The sequence below is a fragment of the Ipomoea triloba genome, chromosome 11 (assembly GCF_003576645.1).
Source record: "Ipomoea triloba cultivar NCNSP0323 chromosome 11, ASM357664v1".
Classification (NCBI taxonomy): Eukaryota; Viridiplantae; Streptophyta; class Magnoliopsida; order Solanales; family Convolvulaceae; genus Ipomoea; species Ipomoea triloba.
Window position 1 is genome coordinate 17163762 of NC_044926.1, and position 24494 is coordinate 17188255.

At 36.9% G+C, this 24494-nt stretch overlaps 2 protein-coding genes across 5 annotated transcripts; one reads left to right on the top strand and one right to left on the bottom strand.

The window, feature by feature from the left end:
* Positions 1-1936: 1936 nt before the first annotated feature.
* LOC115996281 (kinesin-like protein KIN-14K) lies at positions 1937-19222 on the top strand. 4 transcript variants are annotated; one of them, XM_031235464.1, is made up of 24 exons: positions 1937-2096; positions 2644-2766; positions 2862-3016; positions 3115-3225; positions 3424-3697; positions 4020-4147; positions 4558-4641; positions 4752-4829; positions 4928-5023; positions 5131-5160; positions 5474-5507; positions 8367-8701; positions 8782-8863; positions 8972-9067; positions 9179-9358; positions 9493-9599; positions 9671-9849; positions 10087-10251; positions 10339-10592; positions 11408-11571; positions 17737-17856; positions 18012-18122; positions 18713-18784; positions 18885-19222. In XM_031235464.1, the coding sequence occupies exons 2-21, from the start codon at positions 2664-2666 to the stop codon at positions 17818-17820; spliced, it is 2739 nt and encodes a 912-aa protein (XP_031091324.1). In that variant the 5' UTR covers positions 1937-2096; positions 2644-2663; the 3' UTR covers positions 17821-17856; positions 18012-18122; positions 18713-18784; positions 18885-19222. The 4 variants fall into 4 exon arrangements, with proteins under 4 accessions (XP_031091324.1, XP_031091322.1, XP_031091321.1 ...); XM_031235462.1 differs by lacking the exons at positions 1937-2096; positions 2644-2766; positions 2862-3016; ... (6 more) ...; positions 5131-5160; positions 5474-5507 and having other exon boundaries at positions 6994-8701; positions 18689-18784; XM_031235461.1 differs by lacking the exons at positions 1937-2096; positions 2644-2766; positions 2862-3016; ... (6 more) ...; positions 5131-5160; positions 5474-5507 and having other exon boundaries at positions 6994-8701.
* Positions 19223-22129: 2907 nt separating this feature from the next.
* Positions 22130-24183, bottom strand: LOC115997568. The gene is made up of 4 exons (XM_031237151.1): positions 24052-24183; positions 23793-23946; positions 23614-23677; positions 22130-22876 (listed from the first exon to the last, which is right to left on the bottom strand). Exons 2-4 carry the CDS (start codon positions 23915-23917, stop codon positions 22571-22573), a joined length of 495 nt encoding a protein of 164 aa, XP_031093011.1. The 5' UTR covers positions 23918-23946; positions 24052-24183; the 3' UTR covers positions 22130-22570.
* Positions 24184-24494: the final 311 nt, after the last annotated feature.

Genomic DNA, 24494 nt, shown 5'->3' on the forward strand with positions numbered 1-24494 from the left:
ATACCTGTGCAACCAAGGAGTCCGACTTTGTGGTTAGTAGCCAAGCTTGTTTGCCAATTAGTGCAATATTCATCTCCCTAAGACGTATAAAATCCATCTCACAATTGGCCTTTAGTTTACTCAGCCCTTCCCAGGATCTCCATTATTTTATACCCCTGCCACTGCTCGCAGTCCTTGCCCACCAATATTCATTCATGGTGGTTTCAATTTCCTTGCATAGGCCAACTGGCAGAAGAAAGACCATCATGGCATACGATGGCATCGCCTGGATAACGCTCTTCAATAATATTTCTTTTCTTGCTCGCGAGAGAAATCTGAAGTTCTAACTGTGAATTCTTATCAACTTTATACTTTTGGTCCCTAAGTTTAGTATCTTTTCAATTTAAACTCCAACGTTTTATATCTCTTCGCATTTTGCACTCATTTTTTAGATTTTCAAAAATTTTAGTCCAAAATTTTGAACTTCTTAGACCTGGCTCATAGTCCCTCCCCCATCATTTTCATTTTCTTATAGGTATGGTCTGTACATAGGAAATTATTACGTGGACTCCCAAGTTCTACTATCAAATTTTTGATCTTGATGTAGACATTTTTCTTGGGACCTATATGATAAAAATAACTTATCATTGTTTGCTACATCAGAGAATAAAAGTGAGAGTAGAATTTGGGATTATATGTAACAAAACTCCTATACCTGTCATGGTATTGATATTGTGAAAAATGATATTATTATTTTCACTAAAATATATGCTCATCAATACGGTCCATTTCTTTTGAACCGAATTGGATGTTCCGGCTCAAGATGAGTCTTGCTAGAAGGCCCTCATACTCTCTGAACGGTTCGATTATGGAGGCAAAGAATTTTCTGGAAGTCGTCGTCAAAATTTATTTGAGGGAAAATGGAATTGAAATTCAATGGAAAACAAATTACTAGGAAGATGAATTTCATTGTTTGGCTAGTGAAAAATAAATTATTAAGAATATGAATTTCATTATTTGATTGAATTTGAAATTGTAAGAAATAACGAATGTAAAGACATATATATCTCTACACAATATTAAGTAATAATAATTAAGAAAAAATAACAAGGTTACAATAATCATGTTATCTCATTTTTTTTTGGAACTCTCATGGAAAACAAAATCTCATGTCCTTTCTATAATTTTGTGTTTCCTCCAATGTTATTTCTTTAGGGTCCGTTTGAAAAGCATGAAATTGACTTCTGAAAAATGTTTTCTGAAAAATGAGTCATTTTCCGGAAAATAGTTGCATTTCCAGTGTTTGGATGTATTATGGAAAACTGTCTCTGTGTGTTTGGTTCATTTTCTAGAAAATGCATAGAATTGTATAATTAAACATTGTAATTTTTTTTTTGAAATAAAACATTGTTAATATTTTATTTAAAATATAAAAAATTTTAATAATATTAAAATAATATTATTTATTAAAAAATATAATTTATATAAAAAAAAAACGTAGCAAAGGTCTCCGGCGGAAACCATGGGTTTCTGACGGTTTCCCCACCCTTTGGTCTATGGTCATGGGTGATATGACTTGTTTTTGATCGAGAACATGTGAAACGACCATTTTGGCGATTCCGGAAAATGACTTACGGAAAAAAATTCCATAAGTCATTTTCCCGGAAAATGAACTGATTTCCCTTGATCAACGGAAAACATTTTCTGTTACCACATTTTCCGAACGTTGCCAAACACCGAAAATTCGAAAAACATTTTTCGAAAGCCATTTTACGGGTTACCAAACACACCCTTAATGAAAAATGAATTCATGAAGCAAACACCAAAAAACAAACATTTTCCTCCACTTTTAGTAAAATATTTTCCTTTAAAAAACACACCCCCTAAAATAGGAAAGAAACTTCCTTAGCTGAGGTAAGTAAGCGAGCAGCTCCTAGGATGGCGGAATGGGCAATGCTACACCCAATGCAACAACAAATAACCGGAAGAAGTACAATTTCACATTTCATACCAAACCAAGAATATAATCTATGCATAAATAATAACAAAAGTTAAAATTGCCATTGTCTTCTCTAATGAATGTGCAGAGCTCCAAGCCTTCCCATCTATCTTCTCAGGTTCGTTTCCCCCTTCCTCTCATAAAGTTTCGATCCTTTTGTTCAAAACGCTGTCTTTGTTGCAGGATTTTGAAGAATTTCATTTGTGGTATGCTTTGTTTTCTCTGCATGATATCAATGATCATGTTACCGTTCTTGATTTGAACTTCTGCATGTGGGTTTGCTCTTCATGTGCAAATTTGGGCTTTCAGGATTCTTGTGATTATGAATATTTGTAAGCTTATATGAGTTTTAATTGGAAATTGAGGTGACTTTAATTGTGGATGCATTCAATTTTCCTTACTGTAGTAAGTATATATGTATACTTAAGGATATTAATTTTGCATAAAGTTATCAATTTCCTTTGAATCCCACAAATTTTCTCTTAAAGCAAGAACCTGGATTTGAAAGTTCTATTATTTTGTTTTGTTTTGTTTTGTTTTGTTTTTTTTTTTTTTCCATTTATGAATTTATATAACTTTTTTCTGGACTTTTTTCATGTTTTTCTGTTCAATGAAGCTCATCTTTCTATTTAGCATTGCTCCTACTTTTGGGTTGTCCTATACAGATGTACACTAGTTTTCCACCATGAACTCTGTAGCAACTCCCCTGATCAAAGACTATGGAAGACTCAATGACTCAAATATATCTATTAGCTGTCGTGTATTTGAGCCCTCTTCAAGTAGTAATGGTGAGCTCAAATGTGCAAAGCACCATAGTTTCTTTTTAATATAATCTCTTGATTAGACTAATTTCTTCTTCTTCCCCTATTCCCTCTTACTGCAGCAAAGCACCGAGCCGCGGTGGTGGAATGGATAAACGATACTCTTCATTTGAATTTGCCGGTAAATGCTTCTGATGAGGAACTTCGAGCATTCTTAGCTGATGGTAGTGTTTTGTGTCAACTACTGAATAAATTGGAGCCCAATTTGGTGATAGAGGTAATAAAATAAAATTTGCCGACTTCTACAAGGACGTTTAGGAGATTGGTTTGTTTTAGTATGGTCCAATGATACCCTTTTCTTGCCTTCTCATCTAGGATGGTGGCTCTAGTCATTCCTGGGAATCATGCTCAGGAAATGTTGGAAGGTTCTTATCCGGTATGGATAAATTGGGATTGTCCAGGTTCCATCCATCAGATTTAGGATACGTAAGTAGCACTATGATAAATTTTTAGCTATCTTCACGAGGTAGTTTAGTTGAATATGAACTTGTGAATTGACAAGGGTCAATAACTTCTTTATGCTCTATTTATGCCCAATAAGAACATTTTATTCTGCTTCCTTTCTGCAACAGTTAATGTTATTTGCTTTCAACGTTTCATCTCTAAAACTGCTACATGTTCCAGGGGTGTATGAAAATCGTTGTTGATTGCCTTTTAACACTTAAAACACATTATATGCCAAATGTTGGAGCATACAAGAATTTGAATATGCATATATCCAATCTATCTGGAAATGCTTCTAATATAAGATGGAAGGAAGCGGGAGAACATTTTGGATGTGGTGATGCTCCTCAAAGACAACAATCTTCTCAATCTCATTCTTCATTATCTTCTAGAGAAGAGAGGCAGAACTTAGACTCAAAGTTTAAGCGCACATTGCATACTCCAGTAATGGCCGGTACTGTTAGTTTATATACCTCCCTTTAATTTTCATATCTTCTCCTTCAATGTAGTGATCCAATTGTTGTGATTTACATATTTCTAACAGCTCACAAGATGTACTTTGTATCTGTGAAGAAAATAAGTTTCTGCAACTCATGACCAGTAAAAATTTTGTTTGGCATATATTTTATTTCGATTAATGCTTCTTAAATTACTTGAATTTGAGGGTTCCACCAACTCTATCATATGTTGATTATTTCCTAGTAGCTACAAAGTACTTTTTTATTATTAATTTCTTCGATTTGCTTATCACTCCTTTGCTCATTTGCCTTTTGTAGATCCATCAGCTGCATCGGTGCATCAAGTTGGGCATAGATTCCAGGAAGTATTTCAGGTTAAACAAGGAAGTTATGCTGACCTGTTACCTACAAAAGTTTCAGAAGCAATGAAATCAAACCGTTTGGGTGTGAGTTTAAGACAGCCATTTTGCTGTTGATGAACCTTGTTCTTTTTGGGTGACAAGAGAAACCCGCAATCACTACCTGAGGGTGTGCACTGGGTAAACCCCGCCTTGTGATCCTAGTCAACAAAGGACCACAAGGAGGTAAACCAGCCTAGGTTGTCCATAGCTGACCGGCTCAAACCAAGAGGGCTGGGATTCGAACTCGTGACCTTGTTCTTTTTTGGCACATCTTGATAGGGGATGGAGGGAGGACTTGGGATTCAAGCCCAAGCCTAATGCTTGGAAAGGGGCTTGCTTATCATAAGGCTAAATCTTGAACCCTAGTGATGGAACTTATTTGATCAATTCATTAAAGGTCTGCACATGGTTTTTTCAATCAATGACTTTTATCTCATTTACGATCTTGTTTTCAGAATGCTCCAACACACTCTCTTTTAAGTGTTGTGAATGGAATTCTAGATGAAAGCACTGAACGAAAAAATGGAGGAGTGCCAGAAGTATGGAATTAGATATGCGTGTTGATTCCAAGCATTGTGTTTAGTTATATTGTGTTCACAAGTATCATAAAATATAAATTCTTAACACTTTTAGTTGCTTCCATCATCAGCGCGTAGCCTGCCTGTTGAGAAAGGTAGTTCAAGAGATAGAAATGCGGATATCTACACAAGCAGAACACTTAAGAATGGTAAACTACACCATGCTATTTGGCTTTGACCTAATATAAATTTTCTATGAAGTTGGAGTTTAACACAAACTTAGTAGACTGTTCATTTTTGCTTGAAGCAAAGTGATCTGTTCAAGGCTCGTGAAGATAAATACCAGTCAAGAATTAGAGATCTCGAAGCCTTTGCAACAGGCACGAGAGAAGAGACAGAGACAGTAAGGAACTTCTCATGTTTCATTAGAGCTAACATACTTTCAAGTCTGTCTGTGTTTCCTTCACAGCTTCCACCCTTCTTTGCCTAATAAGAAGTTCTTTAATGCAGATAGTCATGAACCCAGTCCGGCATATTAAGGTGTGATTTTTGTATTTCAGATGACAAAATTAACTGAAATAGAGAGATTCACATTTTAGATCTAATTTCTTGCTGAAATCAACATTCACCTTTGATTGAGGAAGTCTTTACCTACTAGGTACATCTAAGATCTAACATCCATACCGTACTACAATTAACTATTTTCTTCCCAAGGTGATTACAACCTTCCAATGTTGTTAGAGGCAGCCGCAAATTTCATTTCAAAGTTCTCGATAACATCATTAAATTCTGTTTTCCTGTTTTACATTCTTTTAAAGAATATGTATTTCATTTTTATTAAATCACATTACAGAATGAGAAGAGCAAGATACAGGAGAAAATGAAAAGTGGAGAACAAGAGATTGCAGTTTTAAAACAAGAACCGGAAGCAGCTCCAGTAGCTTATGAACTACAGTGCTGGCAAATGAGAACAGATGAACATGATGTGGTTTCATTGATGAAGGAAAGGGACGAGGCCGATCAAAAGATTGCAATTTTGGAGCAAGAACTCGAAGCATTTCGAAAAGCTTATGAGCAACACTGCTCACAAATTAAAATCAATGAAGATGATATGACTAGATTAATGAAGGAAAACGATGATGCCAGTAAAATGATTGCAATTTTGAAGCTAGAACTTGAAACAGCTCAAAAAACGTATGAGCAACAGTGCTCACAAATGCAAACGGATGAACATAGCGTGGTTAGATTGGTGAAGGAAAAAGATGACGTGAATCGAGAGATTGCAGTTTTGAAGCAAGAACTTGAAGCAACTCGAAAAACATCAGAACAACACTACTCGCAAATGAATACAGATGATGATGATCTGGTTAGGTTGATGGAAGAAAAGAATGATGCCATGCAAGAGATTGCAGTTCTGAAGAAAGAACTTGAAGCAGTTCAAAACTCATCTGAACAACAATGCTTGATGATGAAAACAGAAGAGCATGATGTGACAAGGTCGATGAAAGAAAAGAATGATGCCATTCAAGAGATTGCAGTTCTGAAGAAAAAACTTGAAGCAGTTCAAAACTCATCTGAACAACAATGCTTGCTGATGAAAACAGAAGAGCATGATGTGACAAGGTCGATGAAAGAAAAGAATGATGCCATTCAAGAGATTGCAGTTCTGAAGAAAAAACTTGAAGCAGTTCAAAACTCATCTGAACAACAATGCTTGCTGATGAAAACAGAAGAGCATGATGTGACTAGGTTGATGAAAGAAAAGAATGATGCCATGCAAGAGATTGCAGTTCTGAAGAAAGAACTTGAAGCAGTTCAAAACTCATCTGAACAACAATGCTTGATGATGAAAACAGAAGAGCATGATGTGACTAGGTTGATGAAAGAAAAGAATGATGCCATGCAAGAGATTGCAGTTCTGAAGAAAGAACTTGAAGCAGTTCAAAACTCATCTGAACAACAATGCTTGATGATGAAAACAGAAGAGCATGATGTGACAAGGTCGATGAAAGAAAAGAATGATGCCATTCAAGAGATTGCAGTTCTGAAGAAAGAACTTGAAGCAGTTCAAAACTCATCTGAACAACAATGCTTGCTGATGAAAACAGAAGAGCATGATGTGACTAGGTTGATGAAAGAAAAGAATGATGCCATGCAAGAGATTGCAGTTCTGAAGAAAGAACTTGAAGCAGTTCAAAACTCATCTGAACAACAATGCTTGCTGATGAAAACAGAAGAGCATGATGTGACAAGGTCGATGAAAGAAAAGAATGATGCCATTCAAGAGATTGCAGTTCTGAAGAAAGAACTTGAAGCAGTTCAAAACTCATATGAACAACAATGCTTGCTGATGAAAACAGAAGAACATGATGTGACTAGGTTGATGAAAGAAAAGAATGATTCCATTCAAGAGATTGCAGTTCTGAAGAAAGAACTTGAAGCAGTTCAAAACTCATCTGAACAACAATGCTTGCTGATGAAAACAGAAGAGCATGATGTGACTAGGTTGATGAAAGAAAAGAATGATGCCATGCAAGAGATTGCAGTTCTGAAGAAAGAACTTGAAGCAGTTCAAAACTCATCTGAACAACAATGCTTGCTGATGAAAACAGAAGAGCATGATGTGACTAGGTTGATGAAAGAAAAGAATGATGCCATGCAAGAGATTGCAGTTCTGAAGAAAGAACTTGAAGCAGTTCAAAACTCATCTGAACAACAATGCTTGCTGATGAAAACAGAAGAGCATGATGTGACTAGGTTGATGAAAGAAAAGAATGATGCCATGCAAGAGATTGCAGTTCTGAAGAAAGAACTTGAAGCAGTTCAAAACTCATCTGAACAACAATGCTTGCTGATGAAAACAGAAGAGCATGATGTGACTAGGTTGATGAAAGAAAAGAATGATGCCATGCAAGAGATTGCAGTTCTGAAGAAAGAACTTGAAGCAGTTCAAAACTCATCTGAACAACAATGCTTGCTGATGAAAACAGAAGAGCATGATGTGACTAGGTTGATGAAAGAAAAGAATGATGCCATGCAAGAGATTGCAGTTCTGAAGAAAGAACTTGAAGCAGTTCAAAACTCATCTGAACAACAATGCTTGCTGATGAAAACAGAAGAGCATGATGTGACTAGGTTGATGAAAGAAAAGAATGATGCCATGCAAGAGATTGCAGTTCTGAAGAAAGAACTTGAAGCAGTTCAAAACTCATCTGAACAACAATGCTTGCTGATGAAAACAGAAGAGCATGATGTGACTAGGTTGATGAAAGAAAAGAATGATGCCATGCAAGAGATTGCAGTTCTGAAGAAAGAACTTGAAGCAGTTCAAAACTCATCTGAACAACAATGCTTGCTGATGAAAACAGAAGAGCATGATGTGACTAGGTTGATGAAAGAAAAGAATGATGCCATTCAAGAGATTGCAGTTCTGAAGAAAGAACTTGAAGCAGTTCAAAACTCATCTGAACAACAATGCTTGCTGATGAAAACAGAAGAGCATGATGTGACTAGGTTGATGAAAGAAAAGAATGATGCCATTGAAGAGATTGCAGTTCTGAAGAAAGAACTTGAAGCAGTTCAAAACTCATATGAACAACAATGCTTGCAGATGAAAACAGAAGAGCATGGTGTGACTATGTTGATGAAAGAAAAGAATGATGCCATTCAAGAGATTGCAGTTCTGAAGAAAGAACTTGAAGCAGTTCAAAAATCATATGAACAACAATGCTTGCTGATGAAAACAGGAGAACATGATATGGCTAGGTTGATGAAAGAAAAGGGCGATGCAAATCAAGAAATTGCAGTTTTGAAACAAGAATTCGAAGAGGCTAAAAAAACTTACGAACAGAACTGCTTGCAAATGAAAATAGAGACCGGAGAAGTTCAACGAAGTCTAGAGGAAAGGTTAAAGGAAATTACGAGCCTTGAGGAAAGATTAAAGGAAGTTATGAACCATTTTACACAATCAAGAAATAGAGTACAGGAACTTGAAGAATTTTCAGAAGCGAAGTCTCAGCAGTGGAGCAAGATACAACACATCTACCAAATATTTACAGAATTCCAGCTTGGAGCACTACGTGTATTCTTTGACAATTTTTTCTTCATCTTATATTTCCATCTTGCATATCATTTTCAATTTAAAACATTTATTGTGCTCAGGAACTAAGGTTTTCATCCCAATCAATAAGGCAAGAAGTTTCTAAAACACAAAAGATCTACTCAGAGGAATTTAATCACTTAGGTAAATACTGGTGCATGGCATGGTATTGTTAAATTCATTATAACAGGAATTTGTAATTTGGAAGTTACAAGTTATGCATTGCTCTTACAAAAGTATATTTCAATATAGGTGTGAAAATCAAGTCATTAGGAGATGCAGCTGCAAGCTATTCTGTAATTCTTGCTGAAAATAGGAAGCTACACAATGAGGTCCAGGAGTTAAAAGGTACTACTCTATGTTTCCTTTATAAGTTAACGTATATGTGACCCGAAATATTTCTTTTTGTCTTTTTAATTGATTATGGTGTATTTCTCTCATAGCTCTTTGATAATTTAGGAAATATTAGAGTATACTGCCGGGTAAGGCCATTTCTTCCTAAACAAAAGGACAAGCAAACAATTGTTGAATATGTTGGCGACAATGGGGAGCTAATTGTTATGAATCCTTCCAAACAAGCAAAAGAAGGCCGCCGGTCATTCAAGTTTAACAAGGTCTATGGTCCATCTGCAACACAAGGTTTTGAAACAAATTTCAACATTGTGTTCTAGATTTTTAGTCAGTCTTGACTTTTATCATCCCATTTATTTTTAACTGAACGCTTCCACATTATCATCATTGAGAGACTTGATGTATGTTCAAAAATTTTGCAGGTCAAGTATTTGCAGATATACAGCCATTGATACAATCAGTTTTGGATGGATATAATGTATGTATATTTGCATATGGTCAGACTGGTTCAGGGAAAACTTACACAATGGTAAGAAATCCATTATATATAATTTTCTTTTTTTTACTCTGTATTTTAAGTATGATGGGGATACTCTACAGACTGGCCCTGACGGAGCAACGGAAGAGCAATGGGGAGTCAATTATCGTGCTTTAAATGATCTTTTCCGAATTTCACAGACGAGAGGAAATGCTTTCTCATATGAAATAACAGTTCAAATGGTGGAAATATATAATGAACAAGTTCGTGACTTACTTTCAAGTGATGGCTCTCACAAAAGATATCCTTGAATGAATCATAACCTCTTATGTGGCTTAATAAAAAGCATCAATTAATCACAACAATCTTAGTTCTGGCATTAGCTTTTTGTCCTGTTTTTGCACTAGAATTCCACATTTCTATCATTTCCTGGTATTTATATTTTGCCTTTTTTTAAGCTTTCCTAATTTTTTTTCAAGTTAACTCTGTAGTATCTCAGGTTTACAGTTAAATCATTTATTTTCCTTGATTTGCACACACTTGGGATTTTGAATACCTCCCAACCCAATGGGTTAGCTGTCCCAGATGCTAGCATGTTTCCAGTTAACAAACCCTCTGACGTGTTGGAGCTAATGAATATTGGATTAAAGAGCAGAGCAAAAAGCTCAACTTCCATGAATGAAAGAAGCAGTCGTTCACACAGGTTTCACAATCGAGTATTAAGATTTCATCATTCTTAAAGTTCCATGCTGCAATTGTATATTAAGCTAATTGCTAAACTTCCAAACAGCATTTTAACTATTCATGTTCGAGGGATGGATAAGAAAAGTGGTTCATCCATGAACAGCAGCCTTCATTTAGTGGATCTTGCTGGAAGTGAAAGAATAGATCGCTCAGAGGTAGCAGGGGACAGATTGAAAGAGGCACAACATATAAACAAGTCTTTAGCCGCCCTTGGAGATGTCATTTCTGCTTTGTCAACAAAAAGTCCTCATGTCCCATACAGAAATAGCAAGCTTACTCAGGTTCTTCAGAGCTCCTTAGGTATATCATTTCCCAAGTATACATCCATACCCCGTAAATTTGAATTTCACAGATAGTGTTGATTGGGCTCAGCTAAGTAAGCCAAGTGCTCAATATTAACTCTTAGATCATACATTCAAACTCTAAGCAACCTCTTTAAAGGAGAAGGCCGCATATCTGTTCCTACTATAACTGTATGATATAAGAGCCCAACACACTAATTCTAAGGGAATGAAAAAAGGCAAACAACATTGTTGATGTAAATATATAGCTCTAGCAATAAAAAGCAACAGTTGCATATGATAGAGTGGTCCAAGACACACACAGCATATTGCATGGACTGCCTGGTTTCTTAGTATGACTATAAGCAGCCCTAGTACTGTTACCTTAGCTTGTTTTTTAGATAATAAGAGTATTCCCAATAAAGTAAGTTAATGAAAATATTTTATATTTTGAGTATTTAATACAAAAATGCATATGGAGTATATATGTAAATATGTTTGTGTATATTTGTGAATTGCTATTGGAAATTCCTTAGGTGAGTTGTGCTCACAACTCTGCCTATGCACCATGTGGTTGTTGTTATAGCTAAATGTTGGCTACAAGGTCTACAAGTGAGGAAGTGAGTTTGGTTTACTAAGAATTTTCCATTATTTTATTATTACACCCTTTAGCCATTGTTCCTAATTGGAAATATTCAATTGGAAAAAAATTAGCAATTTAAAGATTATTTTGAAGCTCTTGGACATGAATTTGAAAAAAAAAAAAAGAATATAAACTTTTCCATCCATCTGTTATCATCATTTTATTTTTATTGTATTTTATCTTGGCTATAGGTGGTCAAGCAAAGACCCTAATGTTTGTGCAGCTGAATCCCGATCATGTTTCGTTTTCTGAATCCCTAAGCACATTAAAATTTGCTGAAAGGGCATATGGAGTAGAGCTAGGGGCTGCCAAGAGCAGCAAAGATGGCAAGGATGTTAGGGAATTGATGGAGCAGGTATTCTATAATCACTTGACAAATTTTGCAAATCTGGAACTTTTGAGCATTGACCAGTTTGGTAACACTTACAATTTTGTAGTATGTGTTGAGTGCTCGTGCCTCTTGGTATTATGCATATGTTTAATGTATATGTCCTTTAATATTTCCTAAGTGTGTGAACAGGTTGATATGACTTATGTGGGTGATATACGCTAGGTTAGCCTATGGGTGTATATATGTTTAGTCTTTGTGTAATCCAGAGTGTGTTCAAGCCATGGCATAAACAAAACCTTTCCAGTTTATTCAACTTGTTAGGCCTGATTGTTTTTTTTATGGCGAAGCTCCGGTGAACCACATGGTCTGTTTCTAGGCTGCTCCCTTTCTATTTCCCACTCTAGTGTACTTTTCCAATTAAAATACTACTTCAATTCTCCTCAGAATAGAAAATCCAGCTGACCCATAATTTCCCAGCCACCAGTTACCACCGTATGCGTCACCCACACTTCGATCACCCCGCTGTCACGTGCTAGCTTGTGTGACCGTCTTTGACAGCTTTTTCCAGCAAAACATTCCAATTTCCAGGTTTGCTTACAACCCTCCGGCGACCTTCCGGTGATTTTTCCATACTTTCCTGTCAACCATGGCTGGAAGTGGTGTTGATGATAGTGAAAAGACACCCTCTATTGAAAACCCATCATCTGCGTTTGTGCCTAATCTGTCTCGTAATCCCTCTATTACTAGTATAAATTAGTAGGATCTCAGAATTATCAAGATTGGGTTTGTTTGTTGAAATATGGTTTATGGGTCAAGGAGTTGAAGATCATTTGACTAAGGAAGCTACTGAAATTCAGTATGAACAAGATGTTTGGAAAAGGGCAGATGCCAAGTTATGTAGTTTGTTTTGGCAGTCCATTTCACAAGAAGTAATACCCATATTTCACCCATTCCAAACTTGTTTTTCAGTATGGAAAGAAGCCAAGTTCCTTTATACTGTTCAATGGATAACTCCATATTTTCATATATTTCAGTCAAAAGAATATATCTATTTATACAAGAATATATATACTAACTAAGGTAAGGATCGGAAATAAATCTCTAAGAATGTGCACAGAATCCCTAAGATCATACTAAATATATTCCTACCATATAATGTCTAACACTCCCCCTCAAGTTGGAGCATAGATATTGATCATGCCCAACTTGTTACACAAGTAATCTACTCGAGGCCCATTCATGGCTTTTGTAAAAAGATCTTCTAATTGTTCTCCTGTCTTCACAAACCCTGTAGAGATTAAGCCTCGTTGTATCTTTTCACGAATGAAATGACAATCAACTTCAATGTGCTTGGTTCGTTCATGGAAGACGGGATTGGCTGCAATATGGAGATCCGCCTGATTGTCACACCATAGCTTTGCAGGAATAGAAGCCTGGAATCCTATTTCATTCAGAATGTGATAAATCCACAAGATTTCACAAGTGGCATGTGGCATTGCTCTAACTCTGCACTTGACCATGAGACAACATTCTGCTTCTTGCTTTTCCATGAGATCAAGTTCCCACCAAAGAAGACACAAAATCCGGTTGTAGATCTTCGGTTTTCCTTGGACCCTGCATAGTCTGCGTCTGTGAAACACTCAATCCTCATATGTCCATGGTTTTGATATACAATTCCACGCCCCGGAGCCCCTTTCAAGTAGTTCAAGATTTGTTCTACAGCTCTCCAATGGTCAACAATTGGAGAAGCCATAAATTGACTTACAACACTGACTGAGTAAGCAATATCAGGACGGGTTACAGTAAGGTAGTTTAGCTTACCAACCAATCGTCTGTATCTCTCCAGATCATCAAATGGCTCTCCTTCTGTTGTTAACTATGAATTAGGGATCATTGGAGTATTGCATGGCTTAGCTCTCAATTTTCCTGTTTCTGTCAATAGATCAAATACATATTTCCTTTGAGAGAGAAATATACCTTTCTTACTCCTTATTACCTCAACACCTAAGAAATACTTTAGTGTCCCAAGATCTTTAGTTTGAAATTGACTATGAAGGAACATTTTAAGAGATACAATACCAGCGGTGTCACTTCCAGTAATGACAATGTCATCCACATAAACCACTAATAGGATAATACCTGCTTTAGAGCGTTTATAAAAAACAGAATGATCAGACTTTCCCTTCAACATGCCAAACCTCTCAATCGCTTGACTGAATTTCCCAAACCAGGCACGGGGGCTTTGCTTAAGGCCATACAAAGATTTGCGAAGTCGACAAACCTTACCATACTCCCCCTGAGCAACAAACCCAGGTGGTTGCTCCATGTAGACTTCTTCTTGAAGATCACCATGTAGAAAAGCATTTTTAATGTCTAGTTGATGTAAGGGCCAATCAAACGCAGCAGCCATAGAAATAAGTAATCTGACAGAGGTCAATTTTGCAACGGGAGAAAATGTGTCAGAGTAATCTATACCATAAGTTTGTGCATACCCTTTAGCAACTAGACGAGCCTTCAATCGAGCCACTGACCCATCAGGGTTAACCTTCACCGCAAACACCCATTTACACCCAATGGCCTTCTTCCCTATGGGTAAATCCACCAAGTTCCACGTACCATTGAAATCTAAAGCATTCATTTCCTCAATCATAGCATTACACTAACCAGAGTGGGATAAGGCTTGTTTGACAGTTTTAGGTGTGGTTATGACGTCAAGAGAAGCAAGAAAAGAGCATGATGTAGGAGTTAAGTGAGTATAAGAGACAAAAGATGACACAGGATACGTACATGATCTTCTTTCTTTACGGAGGGCAATGGGCAAGTCATCTGGATCTTCTGACGAAGAAGCAGGCTTAGGAGCAGGAGCCAAAGAGGTTTCCGGGGTTAGGGTAACTGTTTTTGGAAGAACAGACTGTTGCTTACGGGAATATACCTGAGTGATTGGAGGCCGTGTAGTGGGTATGGAAGTGGGAGTGGTGGTAATTGTATAGATGAGAACATCATCATCATCTTCCCCCTGTCTATGAGAAGGTGAAGGAGATGAAAATGAAACATCCTCATGAAAAGTTACATCAATAGACACCAGATATCGTCCTGTAGTTGGACAGTAACACCTATACCCCTTTTGGACACGTGAGTATCCCAGAAAAATACACTTTAGTGACTTTGGGTCTAACTTTGTAACACTAGGCCAAACATCCCTCACAAAACACGTACACCCAAATGTTTTCGGTGGAATAGGAAACACCGACTTTTGTGGGAAGAGACATTATAAGGTGGTTTTCCATGTAACACAGAAGATGGCATACGGTTGATTAAGAAACAAGCAGTAGAAACGGCATCAGCCCAAAAATGCTTGGGAACCTGCATTTGAAACATGAGAGCCCGAGCAGTTTCCAATAAATGTCTGTTTTTTCTTTCGGCAACCCCATTTTGAGAAGGGGTGTCAACACAAGATGATTGGTGTAGAATACCATGTTCAAGCATATAAGAGGAAAAGGGACCAGAAAAGTACTCCTTCGCATTATCACTTCTCAAAACACGAACAACAGGCATATCAAGTTGTGTTTTTATCTCAGCACAAAAAGCACAAAAATGAGAAAACAATTCAGACCGACTTCTCATGAAATATAACCAAGTCATACGAGAATAGTCGTCAACGAAAGTAACAAAGTATTGAAACCCAGATTTGGACATAACACGACAAGGACCCCTGACATCCGAATGAACTAACTCAAAAGGAGCATTTGCTCGTTTATGAACTCTAGGACTTAAACTAACTCGATGATGTTTAGCAAACTGGCAAGACTCACTATTTAAAGAAGGCACATGATTAAATTGCGGACACATCTTTTTCAACAAAGATAAAGAAGGGTGACCCAAGCGACAATGAGCTTCAAAGGGAGTACCCAACCCCAAGCAGGCAACGGTTTTTGGTATATGGGAATCAAGAATGTAGAGACCACCAGACTCATGTCCCTTACCAATAATTTGCTTCGTCGTAAGATCCTGAAACAAACAGTGATTAGGGAAAAATGTTATAGAACAATTCAAAGCACGAGTGATTTGACTAACAGAGAGCAAATTAAAAGACAAGTTGGGGAGACTTAAAAGTAGACAGGAGGCTAGAATTGCATGTCATATGATCCGTGGCTCCTGAATCAATAACCCATTTGGAATTATTCTCAGCCATAACGCCAAATAACAAGGTAACAACACGCCCAGCAACCCAACAGTTGGAAACTGACTGAACCAAAATAACACAAAAAGATGTTACCAGAACCTCCAATGGCAAAACTAAGCCTAGAACGACCCCAAGCTTGGCAGACTTCTCTGTGCTGGCGGTGACAACAAACGGCCGGCGAAGATCCCGACCCAAACTTCTGCCGTGAGTGCAGAAGAAGAAGAAAAAATAATTCTGCTTTTTTTTTTTTTTTTTTTTTCTTTCAAACCTGGAGCTCTGATACCATGATCAATGGATAACTCCATATTTTCATATATTTCAGTCAAAAGAATACACCTATTTATACAAGAATATACATACTAACTAAGATAAGGATCGGAAATAAATCTCTAAGAATATGCACAGAATCCATAAGATCATACTAAATATATTCCTACCATATAATGTCTAACATATACAAATGACATTTCTCAATTTTATTCAGTTGTAGATGAGATGCTAAATATTAGAAAATTAGAAATGTCAATAGAAACTTTCTTTGGGAAAATCCAAGGGTTGATGATTGAATATGACACCCTCATGCCCATTGATGGATCAGCTGAGCAGCTGGCTCAATGAGACAAATATTGGGTGGTTTTTACACTTTCCATGCTTGTATCAAAATACAAAGAAATCCAGAATAAAATACTCAATGAAGAATGACACCAAATACTACAGAAGTCTTCAAACGTCTTCTTCAGATGTCTACTACTCCTAAAGAAATCACCACTTAACATTTAGCTCTTGCTTCCCAATCCCATGGTAGCCATGGAAAGGCCAAGGAAGAGATATGTGTTGCGTTTGCGATTTCTGTAATAAATCGGGGCATGCACGAGAACAATGTTGGGATTTGTATGGAATTGATGGAAAGCCAACTTGTGGTCTCTGCAAAAAACCAGGACATCATGTTGGAACTTGCATGGAAAGCCTACGACAACAAGTATTACTCAAAACCAAACCCTCGGCTGATTCAAGCTCTCGCATTATCTCTAAAGTTGAGTATGAGGAATTTCTCTGTCTTAATGGTGCTACTACTTCTATCCCTGAAAATTCTACTACAGCTCTTGCTACTACAGCTCTTTTCTCACAGTCAAATTCTGTGTGGGCTCTTGACTTAGATTATGTTTACAAAAGATGATTGGTAGGGAGTATAAGCGTTCACGTTCAAGTGTGTTTAATTGTTCGTGCTCGAGTGTCTGTATTCACGGGTGCCTGTGTGAGCACCAAAAGTCAAGTCAAGTCAAGTCAAGTGTGTAGCAAGCTTGGAGCACATGATGATCTGGCTTGAGGGAGAAGGGTATTGAGTTTACTGCTTGTGCCTCTTGGTATTTTGCATGTGTGTTCTTTGATATTTCCTGTGTGTGAACTGGTTGATATAACCTACGTGGGTGATATACTCTACGTTAGCCTATGGGTACATATATGTGTAGTCTTTGACTACTCTTTGTGTAATCTAGATTTCAGAGTGTATTCATGCTATATAATCTACCTTAAGTTCCCTACAGATTATTTTTATTATTTTTGAAACACTCAATTCTTTACAAAGTAGTATTTGTTTAATACTTTCTCAATCTTTTTCAACCAACAGAATCAATGCCCTACCACCGGGGTTCGATCCTGTGACCATCCATTTGAAATGGTAACAGAGGTGTCATCACTCATCACACTATATAGTAGTTGGCACTGATTATTTAAATAAGCAAAAAAGTGTTGTCTAATACACAATTTGTAATCTTTAACAAACACTACTAGTATTTTACGACATATATAGAATTAGAAGCTTCACAATTTTGTGGTCATATGCTATCCTTATTGAAATTTACAGCCAGTTTTTGAATGAGTAAATAAGTTTAGGACATTGCATCTTAAAAACTGTGTGTTAACCCAAGAAGCTGGAAAGAAATTTTTTGTTTCTCCATTCTAAGCAAATTAACTGCTGGCCATTCTGATTTTATTTAACTTTGCAGGTCACATCTCTCAGGGAAACAATAGCTGCAAAAGATGAAGAGATTGAGAAATTGCAGCAAGATGCCAAAGTCACGAAAGTGTGAAGGGTTAATTTCACTTTGCTCCTCCTCATAATTAAGGTTGGTATTAGTATTATTATTGCTTTACCCCCTAAACCTTTAAATTAATATTGCGTCAATAAATTATTTTATAGAAGTCTCCTTTTTAAATATAGAAATAAGTATTAAGGAAATTAATTGTTTCTTGTTCTTTCTCCTCTGCACTCCCCATAAAGCCACGCGGAGGAACTGGATACCCAATAAAGGAACTAAACACCAATGCTCCTTATTTGTACAAGGCGAGAATCGAACTCCTAACCTCCTCACTTTAACCTGTTAGGCTAGAGGTAATTGACATATCTTCTTCTTGCTGATTACAATCCACTGGTGACGTAGGGTGTGTTTGGTTCGAACATGGGAATCGGAATCAAATACTTGGTAATTGGAATGGGTTTTGGTGAAAGTTATTTGCATGTTTGGTAGTAGCGTGGAATTGGAATAAATTATCAATATTGATGTTTGGTTAGTGACGACCCTATAATCAGAATAAAGATTTTAAAAATACAAAGACAAAATCAAGGCAATTGATCTTAAGAGTGGTGATGGGGTGACTGGGTGAGTAGGCAATGCAGTGAGGAAGTTGATGAAGTAAGGAGAGATGAGTGAGGAAGCGACGAAATGAGGAGTGATAAGACTGAATTAATAGAATGATACCTGATTTCAATTAGGTAATTAGTTTTGTAATTATAGAGGTAATCAAATCTTATACCTGTGTTTTAAATAGTTGTCAACCAAACAACCAACATGTGTGACTTTCGTTCTCATTCCTTGCGTCTAACCCCACTAACCAAACACACCCCTGGTTTCCATTACCCTCATTAATTTTCTATCTATTAAACTGATACAGTTTTAGGATTGGTTCTTTTTCATCTTACAGACCCTAAAAGCAAACCTGAAATTCCAAGACCCTGCTAAACTCATCTGGTTATTTCTCTGCAATTCCCAACTGGTAAGAAGAATTACTAATTTACTATGTTTGATGATATGTACAGGGAATATCTTCAAGTTCTTCATGCAATAATGCAATCCTTTTCCCATTTTATTTTCAGGAATGAGATTCTGCCAGCAGAACCAATCCAGTGATGAAAAGTGAAAACTAGGAAGTAGTGTTAACATGTAGCTTTATCATTTTATTTTCTTCATAAATTTCCTTGTGTAAAACTGTTGGGCTGCCAGGAAATTCTGTCATTTGATTAATTTATTCAATCTCCTCCCCTTACTTTTTTTGGGGTGTAGCCCAGGGTTTCCGCCGTTGGGCACAGTGACTAATCCCCTCGCTTCCTCCCCATACTGATAGTGCATAATTAGTTATCTTTCTTGGTTGAACAGTTATGTTCCTACTTCCTAGTATGACAATGGTTTATTTTGAGGGGTTGAATGGACACATTTTGCGGTTTAAATGTCCTTCTGCTGTGTACAAGGATCGCATTTCGATCTTTTTTTTGTACAAAATGGGTAGACCAGTTATATTTTTAGTTTTTTTTTTTTGAAAACATTTCTATTTGAAGACCGAAATGTCATTGTATTTAGTGTCATTTCAACTATTTTGTCGACGGAGAATACAAAATGGTCATGTCATTATAATACTATGATCAAGGGGGATGCCCTGAAGAAAAGAAAAAAAAAAGATTAAAAGTGGACTGCCATTTATAAATTTAGGACGAAATTAACTTTTCTCATAATTATTTCTTAGTTTGTATTTATCTGATGAATTTGTTATTTTTTGAATTATTATTGTTGAGAATTTTAACATTGAATGCATTTGCTTTTCTCTCAATTTCTTCTCCTTTCAATTCTTTGCTCAATCTTTTCAAAAGATCTTTTCTGCTTAATTCTATCTCAACCCCCCATCCATTACATTTGGTATCAAAGCTCACAGCTCATGGATCCATGGTGGGCTCAGGATGAACCCCTTCTCACAAGGCCAGATGGAGCATATAGCAATCCTTAACAAAATGTTGATTAAGAGAAATAGCCAGGGTGACACAAATTCTGCTTTAACGGACTAATTTGCCTAAAGAGGAAGCAACATGGGAGGATTACTATCACATTAAGAAGCAATTTCTTAGTGGTCTTTTTTTGGTTTTTGGTAGACCGTGTTCGGCAATTTATATCGTGAACAAGGGTGCATAATGCATTGTGCACCCCGTAAGAAGAGGCAATCATTCTGTGTATTCTAGGCAATCATTCTGTGTATTTATGTTAGTAACAAAGGTTGTGATGTGCTTGTGCATTCGAATGTTTAAGAGGATGAGTTCTGTGTATTTTGTGTCAATATTTTGTGTATTATAAACAACCGTTCTGTGTATTCATGTTAGTAACACAAGTTGTGATGTGTTTGTGCATTCGAATGTTAGGAGGATGAGTTCTGTGTATTTTTTGTTAATATTCAGTGTATCCTAACATTCGAATGCACAAACACGTCACAACATGTGTTACTAACATAAATACACAGAATGATTGCCTAAAATACACATAACTCATCTCTTTACGGGGTGCACAATGCATTGTGCACCATGGTCCACGGTATAACAAACCGACCCTGTTCTGAGCAGGCCTTAATGGTAGGAGGCATCTTTAAACCCGTATCATAGTCAGACTAATCTCCGTTCACACTAGACTGACCCAATTAAAGGACAAAGTACTGGTCAAATTACTTTTTTTTTTTTTTCATACGAGAGGGAGTTCGAACTCCCGACCTCTCTTAAGCAATTCCATAGTTTGGTCCTTGGAGTTGGGGATAAGGAACTGCTGACAATAGATGCGTAGATTAGAGGTTGTTATCTGTTTGTTATTTCTCAGAATTATTTGTTAGTTTGTATTTAACTGAGGAATTTGTTATTTTTTGAATTATTATTGTTGAGAATTTTAACATTGAATGCGAATTCTTTTCTCTCAATTTCTATTCGTTTCCGCAAATTATACTGTGCACCATGGCCCACAATGCATTGTGGACCATGATCATAGCTGATACTGTAGTTGTGTTGAAAAGATACTGCAGTTGTGTTGAAAGGAAACTGCAGTTGCACGGAACAAAGGCCGTTCATCCGTTCAACACAACTACAGTATCTATTCAACACAATTGTAGTGTCTTTTCAACACAATTGCAGTATCAGTTCAAAACGTCTTCTGTTCCGCTCAATTGCAGTTCCCTTTCAACACAACTGCAGTATCATTTCAACAAAACTGCAATATCAGTTCAACACAACTGCATAATCAACCATGACCCATGGTCCACAATGCATTGTGGACCATGGTATAACGACTACTTCGTTTCAACTCTCTACTCAATCTATTCTCAACATCTGTTCTACTTAATTCTATCTCAACCCCTCCCCCTCCCCCTCCCCATCCATTACAAATACTTGAAATTTGCAAAACAAACCCTCTTTTTGGTCAGCTTAATACTAAATGAATGAATTTTCTACAGCGTGTTATAAAGAAATTATATCCTGTTTTTTTTGTATTATTTTAAAAATTTTCTCCCCCACTAATTCAACTACCACCTTGAGCCTTTTGGACTATGGCAGGCAGTGAATGAACAAAGAGGAGAGAGAAAAGAGAGAATTAAAGCACAAGTGGGGGCATCATTCTTTGATGGTGAGCTGGATTTGGTTTAGGATTTGGCTTGTAGAGCTGTAGTCCCCATTGATAGAGACTTAAAGTGACAGCCACCTCACAAACAAAGATAGATAAATCAATTGCCAGGGGAGTTTAAACCAAAGGCCATTTACAAAGTAGACCCATCCTCCTTACTCGTTGTCTACCAAACTGTGGTGCTCATCCATGCACAATATTGCAAGCTTCAGACACTACACGCTCTCATTTTGTAAATAACCTATCAAAGATATTCATAACCATCATTATTTTGAATGAAAACAAAAGGTTGTTACCAACTCAAATTAAACCTTTCAATTCCATCAAACATTGAAATAGAACCCAATCCTACTCGCACAAGCTTAACTCACTTATTCAGTAGGCAATATTTGAAAAAAGAAAACAACAATGCAAAAATTATGCACAAAATGAATAGATACAAATCCCTTGTGCACACCGATATTTTATCGGGTTGGAGGACCCTTAGGGTAGGTGATTAAACCTTTTGGTGGAATAGAACCCAAACCCCACTACCACCCTAAAAAATAGAGAACAAAATTTTATCCTTAATAGAGTGATTCTACACCTGGTTCCCAATCACTTCAGTTTTCTGCCTAAAGTAATTTGGCATCTTGGGCATACTATAATACTTCCAAATAATGCAAACACTACCAAGTGGATATTGACACACCAAAGAGAACAGAAACTCCAGCAACATATATTCTTTAAATAATAGAGCATCCATCATCTCCTCTTCAAATTCCAATTACAAGTGAGGACAGTTCAGAAATATAAAGTTCACAACTCATATTGGCTAAGGCAAATACCTAAACAATCCAAAGGGCAGAGATTTCTTTCCCCTTTCTGGCTACTTCTCTTTATTGTGCAGGACTCTTAACATTCCCTGAATCCATCATGCCACAAAAATATACACACAGCATGATAGATTCATTAGAGAAAAACAATGCTCATAACAAGACCCTCATTTTCAGACTTGTTGTCACACTATATACAGAGATAAACAAATTGGTTTAGTTTTCAGGTCGGTTTGCCCCTCGACCAAAAATCTCTACTTCCTGTGGTGGTTTTAATCTACATTTCAGCATCTTCAGGGGCCATTGCAAACTCAAGATTAGTTCTAGGAGACAGCTGAGATGCTGTAATTTTGGCGGCAGTTAAACCCTTCAATTCGCACCTGAGCTGGCTTTTGCCCGAACCTCATTCCACATCCTCCTCCATTCATGCGAGTAGAGGAAGGAGTCAGAGGTGGTGATGGCAGTGGCAGCACTACTGTTCGAAGAGGTGATGGGACTGCAACAAAATCATCATGCCCAAAATGTAAATCTTGAATCAGGGGATTCATAGCCCTGCTTGGTGGCGACCCACTGAAAAAAGGTGGCGATGAAGCCATCTGCAAATTGGGGGTTCCAACATGACAGCCCCCCTATTTCCACACAAATAATTATTATTTCATTGAACAAACTAGAGAAGTATGTAAAATTGAGTTAATACCCAATTTGGCCTCTCGACTATTAAGATTTTACACCTCAACTTCCAAACTTGCTCAATTTCATCCCCAACTATGCAATTGTTAACCAAAATGGTCCTAATCAGGACTATTTTGGGTTGGACAAATGACTATTTTAGGTAAAACTTGCATAGTTGGGATGAAATTGAGCAAGTTTGAGTCGAGGGACCAAATTGGATATTAATTCATGAAAAATTCATCATATATTTATACAAACATCAAATAACCACTAAATCTCATGAAAATTGATCAGACATAAAAACAGACACAGACTACTAGTGACCATCAGCAGTATTTCTAGCATTTAAAGAGAAGAAATTAATTATATTCCATCCATAAACAAAAGAGTATACTTAAGTTTCTGCACCCAAAGAGTATAAAAAATTTAACCTATTGATGCTGATCAGAAAACACATGCACATACATAAAGAGGAAAATAGGTTTTAAAAATCCCAAATTCCTCCTGATATGCTTCCTTCAAGTAGAAACCCAAAATAACCAGGAAGAATTTTTAATCGACCCAAGATCAACAACTAATACAAGAAAGATAGTATTTTTCTAAGACTAACTCTAAGAGAAACTTTCATATCTTTTCAAAATTTATTAAGAAACAGACAACACAATCAACACCAAAAATTCAAAACAGATATTACCTTACTAAGAATGATTTCCAAAAGCTCAATTCCAGCTTCCGAATCACAAGCCTCCGTCTGTTGACTGCCAATAAAACCCCAAAAAGTTTTAGAAAAAAAAAATACAAAAATTCCATAACGGAAAGAGGAATAACCTGATTTAATTTCATAGAGACGAGTTTACAGTGGGAAAACAAAACCTGAACGGCTGCAAGCAGGAAGGCCTGGTGAGTTCATCGACGAGGCCACCAACTCTACGCGGCTTTGGGCAAGCGATGCTGTTGCTCATCGTCATCATCATCCAATTTTCTCTATCCCCCTCCATCTCGCCCTATGTCTTCACAGATCCGACGCCTGCAACAACACGAAACCTATTTCAGATATACGCAACATAACGTATGCATATAAAACGTATTTGGTAAACAGACATGAGAAGGAAAGAGAGTGTAGAGTGTAGACCTAAGATTTAGGTGCCGGTATGCGAAAAACTGAGAAGAGAGAGAGAGAAAGGGGAAAGATTCTAGGGATGAAGAAGAAGAAGACTGTGAGAGTTAGGAGTGTGGTGGGGATGATATTTCATCGTATTCGGAGGAAAAGAAAGATTGGAATTTGCAACCGTAAAGTGGTTGGCCCGGATGGAATTTGGGTGCAACCCGGTTGGCGTGATGCACGTGTATTATCGCAAATTAGAGTTAATTTCACTTTTGGTCCTAAATTTATTAGGTGTTTGACAAAATTAGTCCTCCATAATAAAAATAGTTAGATTTTAGTCACGCTTTTTGGTCGTTGGACACTTTTAGTCCTCCGTGACTTTTGCCGTCTTAGGACTGTTAATTAGAAGGGCTTTTTAGTCTTTTTATGTTGTCTTCTCCTATTTTTTTTAGCCATGCGTGGATGCTAAT

Excerpts from the sequence above, each read along its gene's own strand:
- LOC115996281 (XM_031235462.1), top strand. The coding sequence starts at position 7,004 with ATGAAAGAAAAGAATGATTCCATTCAAGAGATTGCAGTTCTGAAGAAA. Across the intron at positions 10,593-11,407 it reads GGTTCTTCAGAGCTCCTTAG|GTGGTCAAGCAAAGACCCTA; the intron begins GTATATCATTTC and ends TCTTGGCTATAG. Across the intron at positions 11,572-17,736 it reads TTAGGGAATTGATGGAGCAG|GTCACATCTCTCAGGGAAAC; the intron begins GTATTCTATAAT and ends TTAACTTTGCAG.
- LOC115997568 (XM_031237151.1), bottom strand. The coding sequence starts at position 23,917 with ATGGAGGGGGATAGAGAAAATTGGATGATGATGACGATGAGCAACAGC. Across the intron at positions 23,678-23,792 it reads TCCTGCTTGCAGCCGTTCAG|TCAACAGACGGAGGCTTGTG; the intron begins GTTTTGTTTTCC and ends TTTTATTGGCAG. Across the intron at positions 22,877-23,613 it reads TGGAAATCATTCTTAGTAAG|GGGGGCTGTCATGTTGGAAC; the intron begins GTAATATCTGTT and ends GTGTGGAAATAG.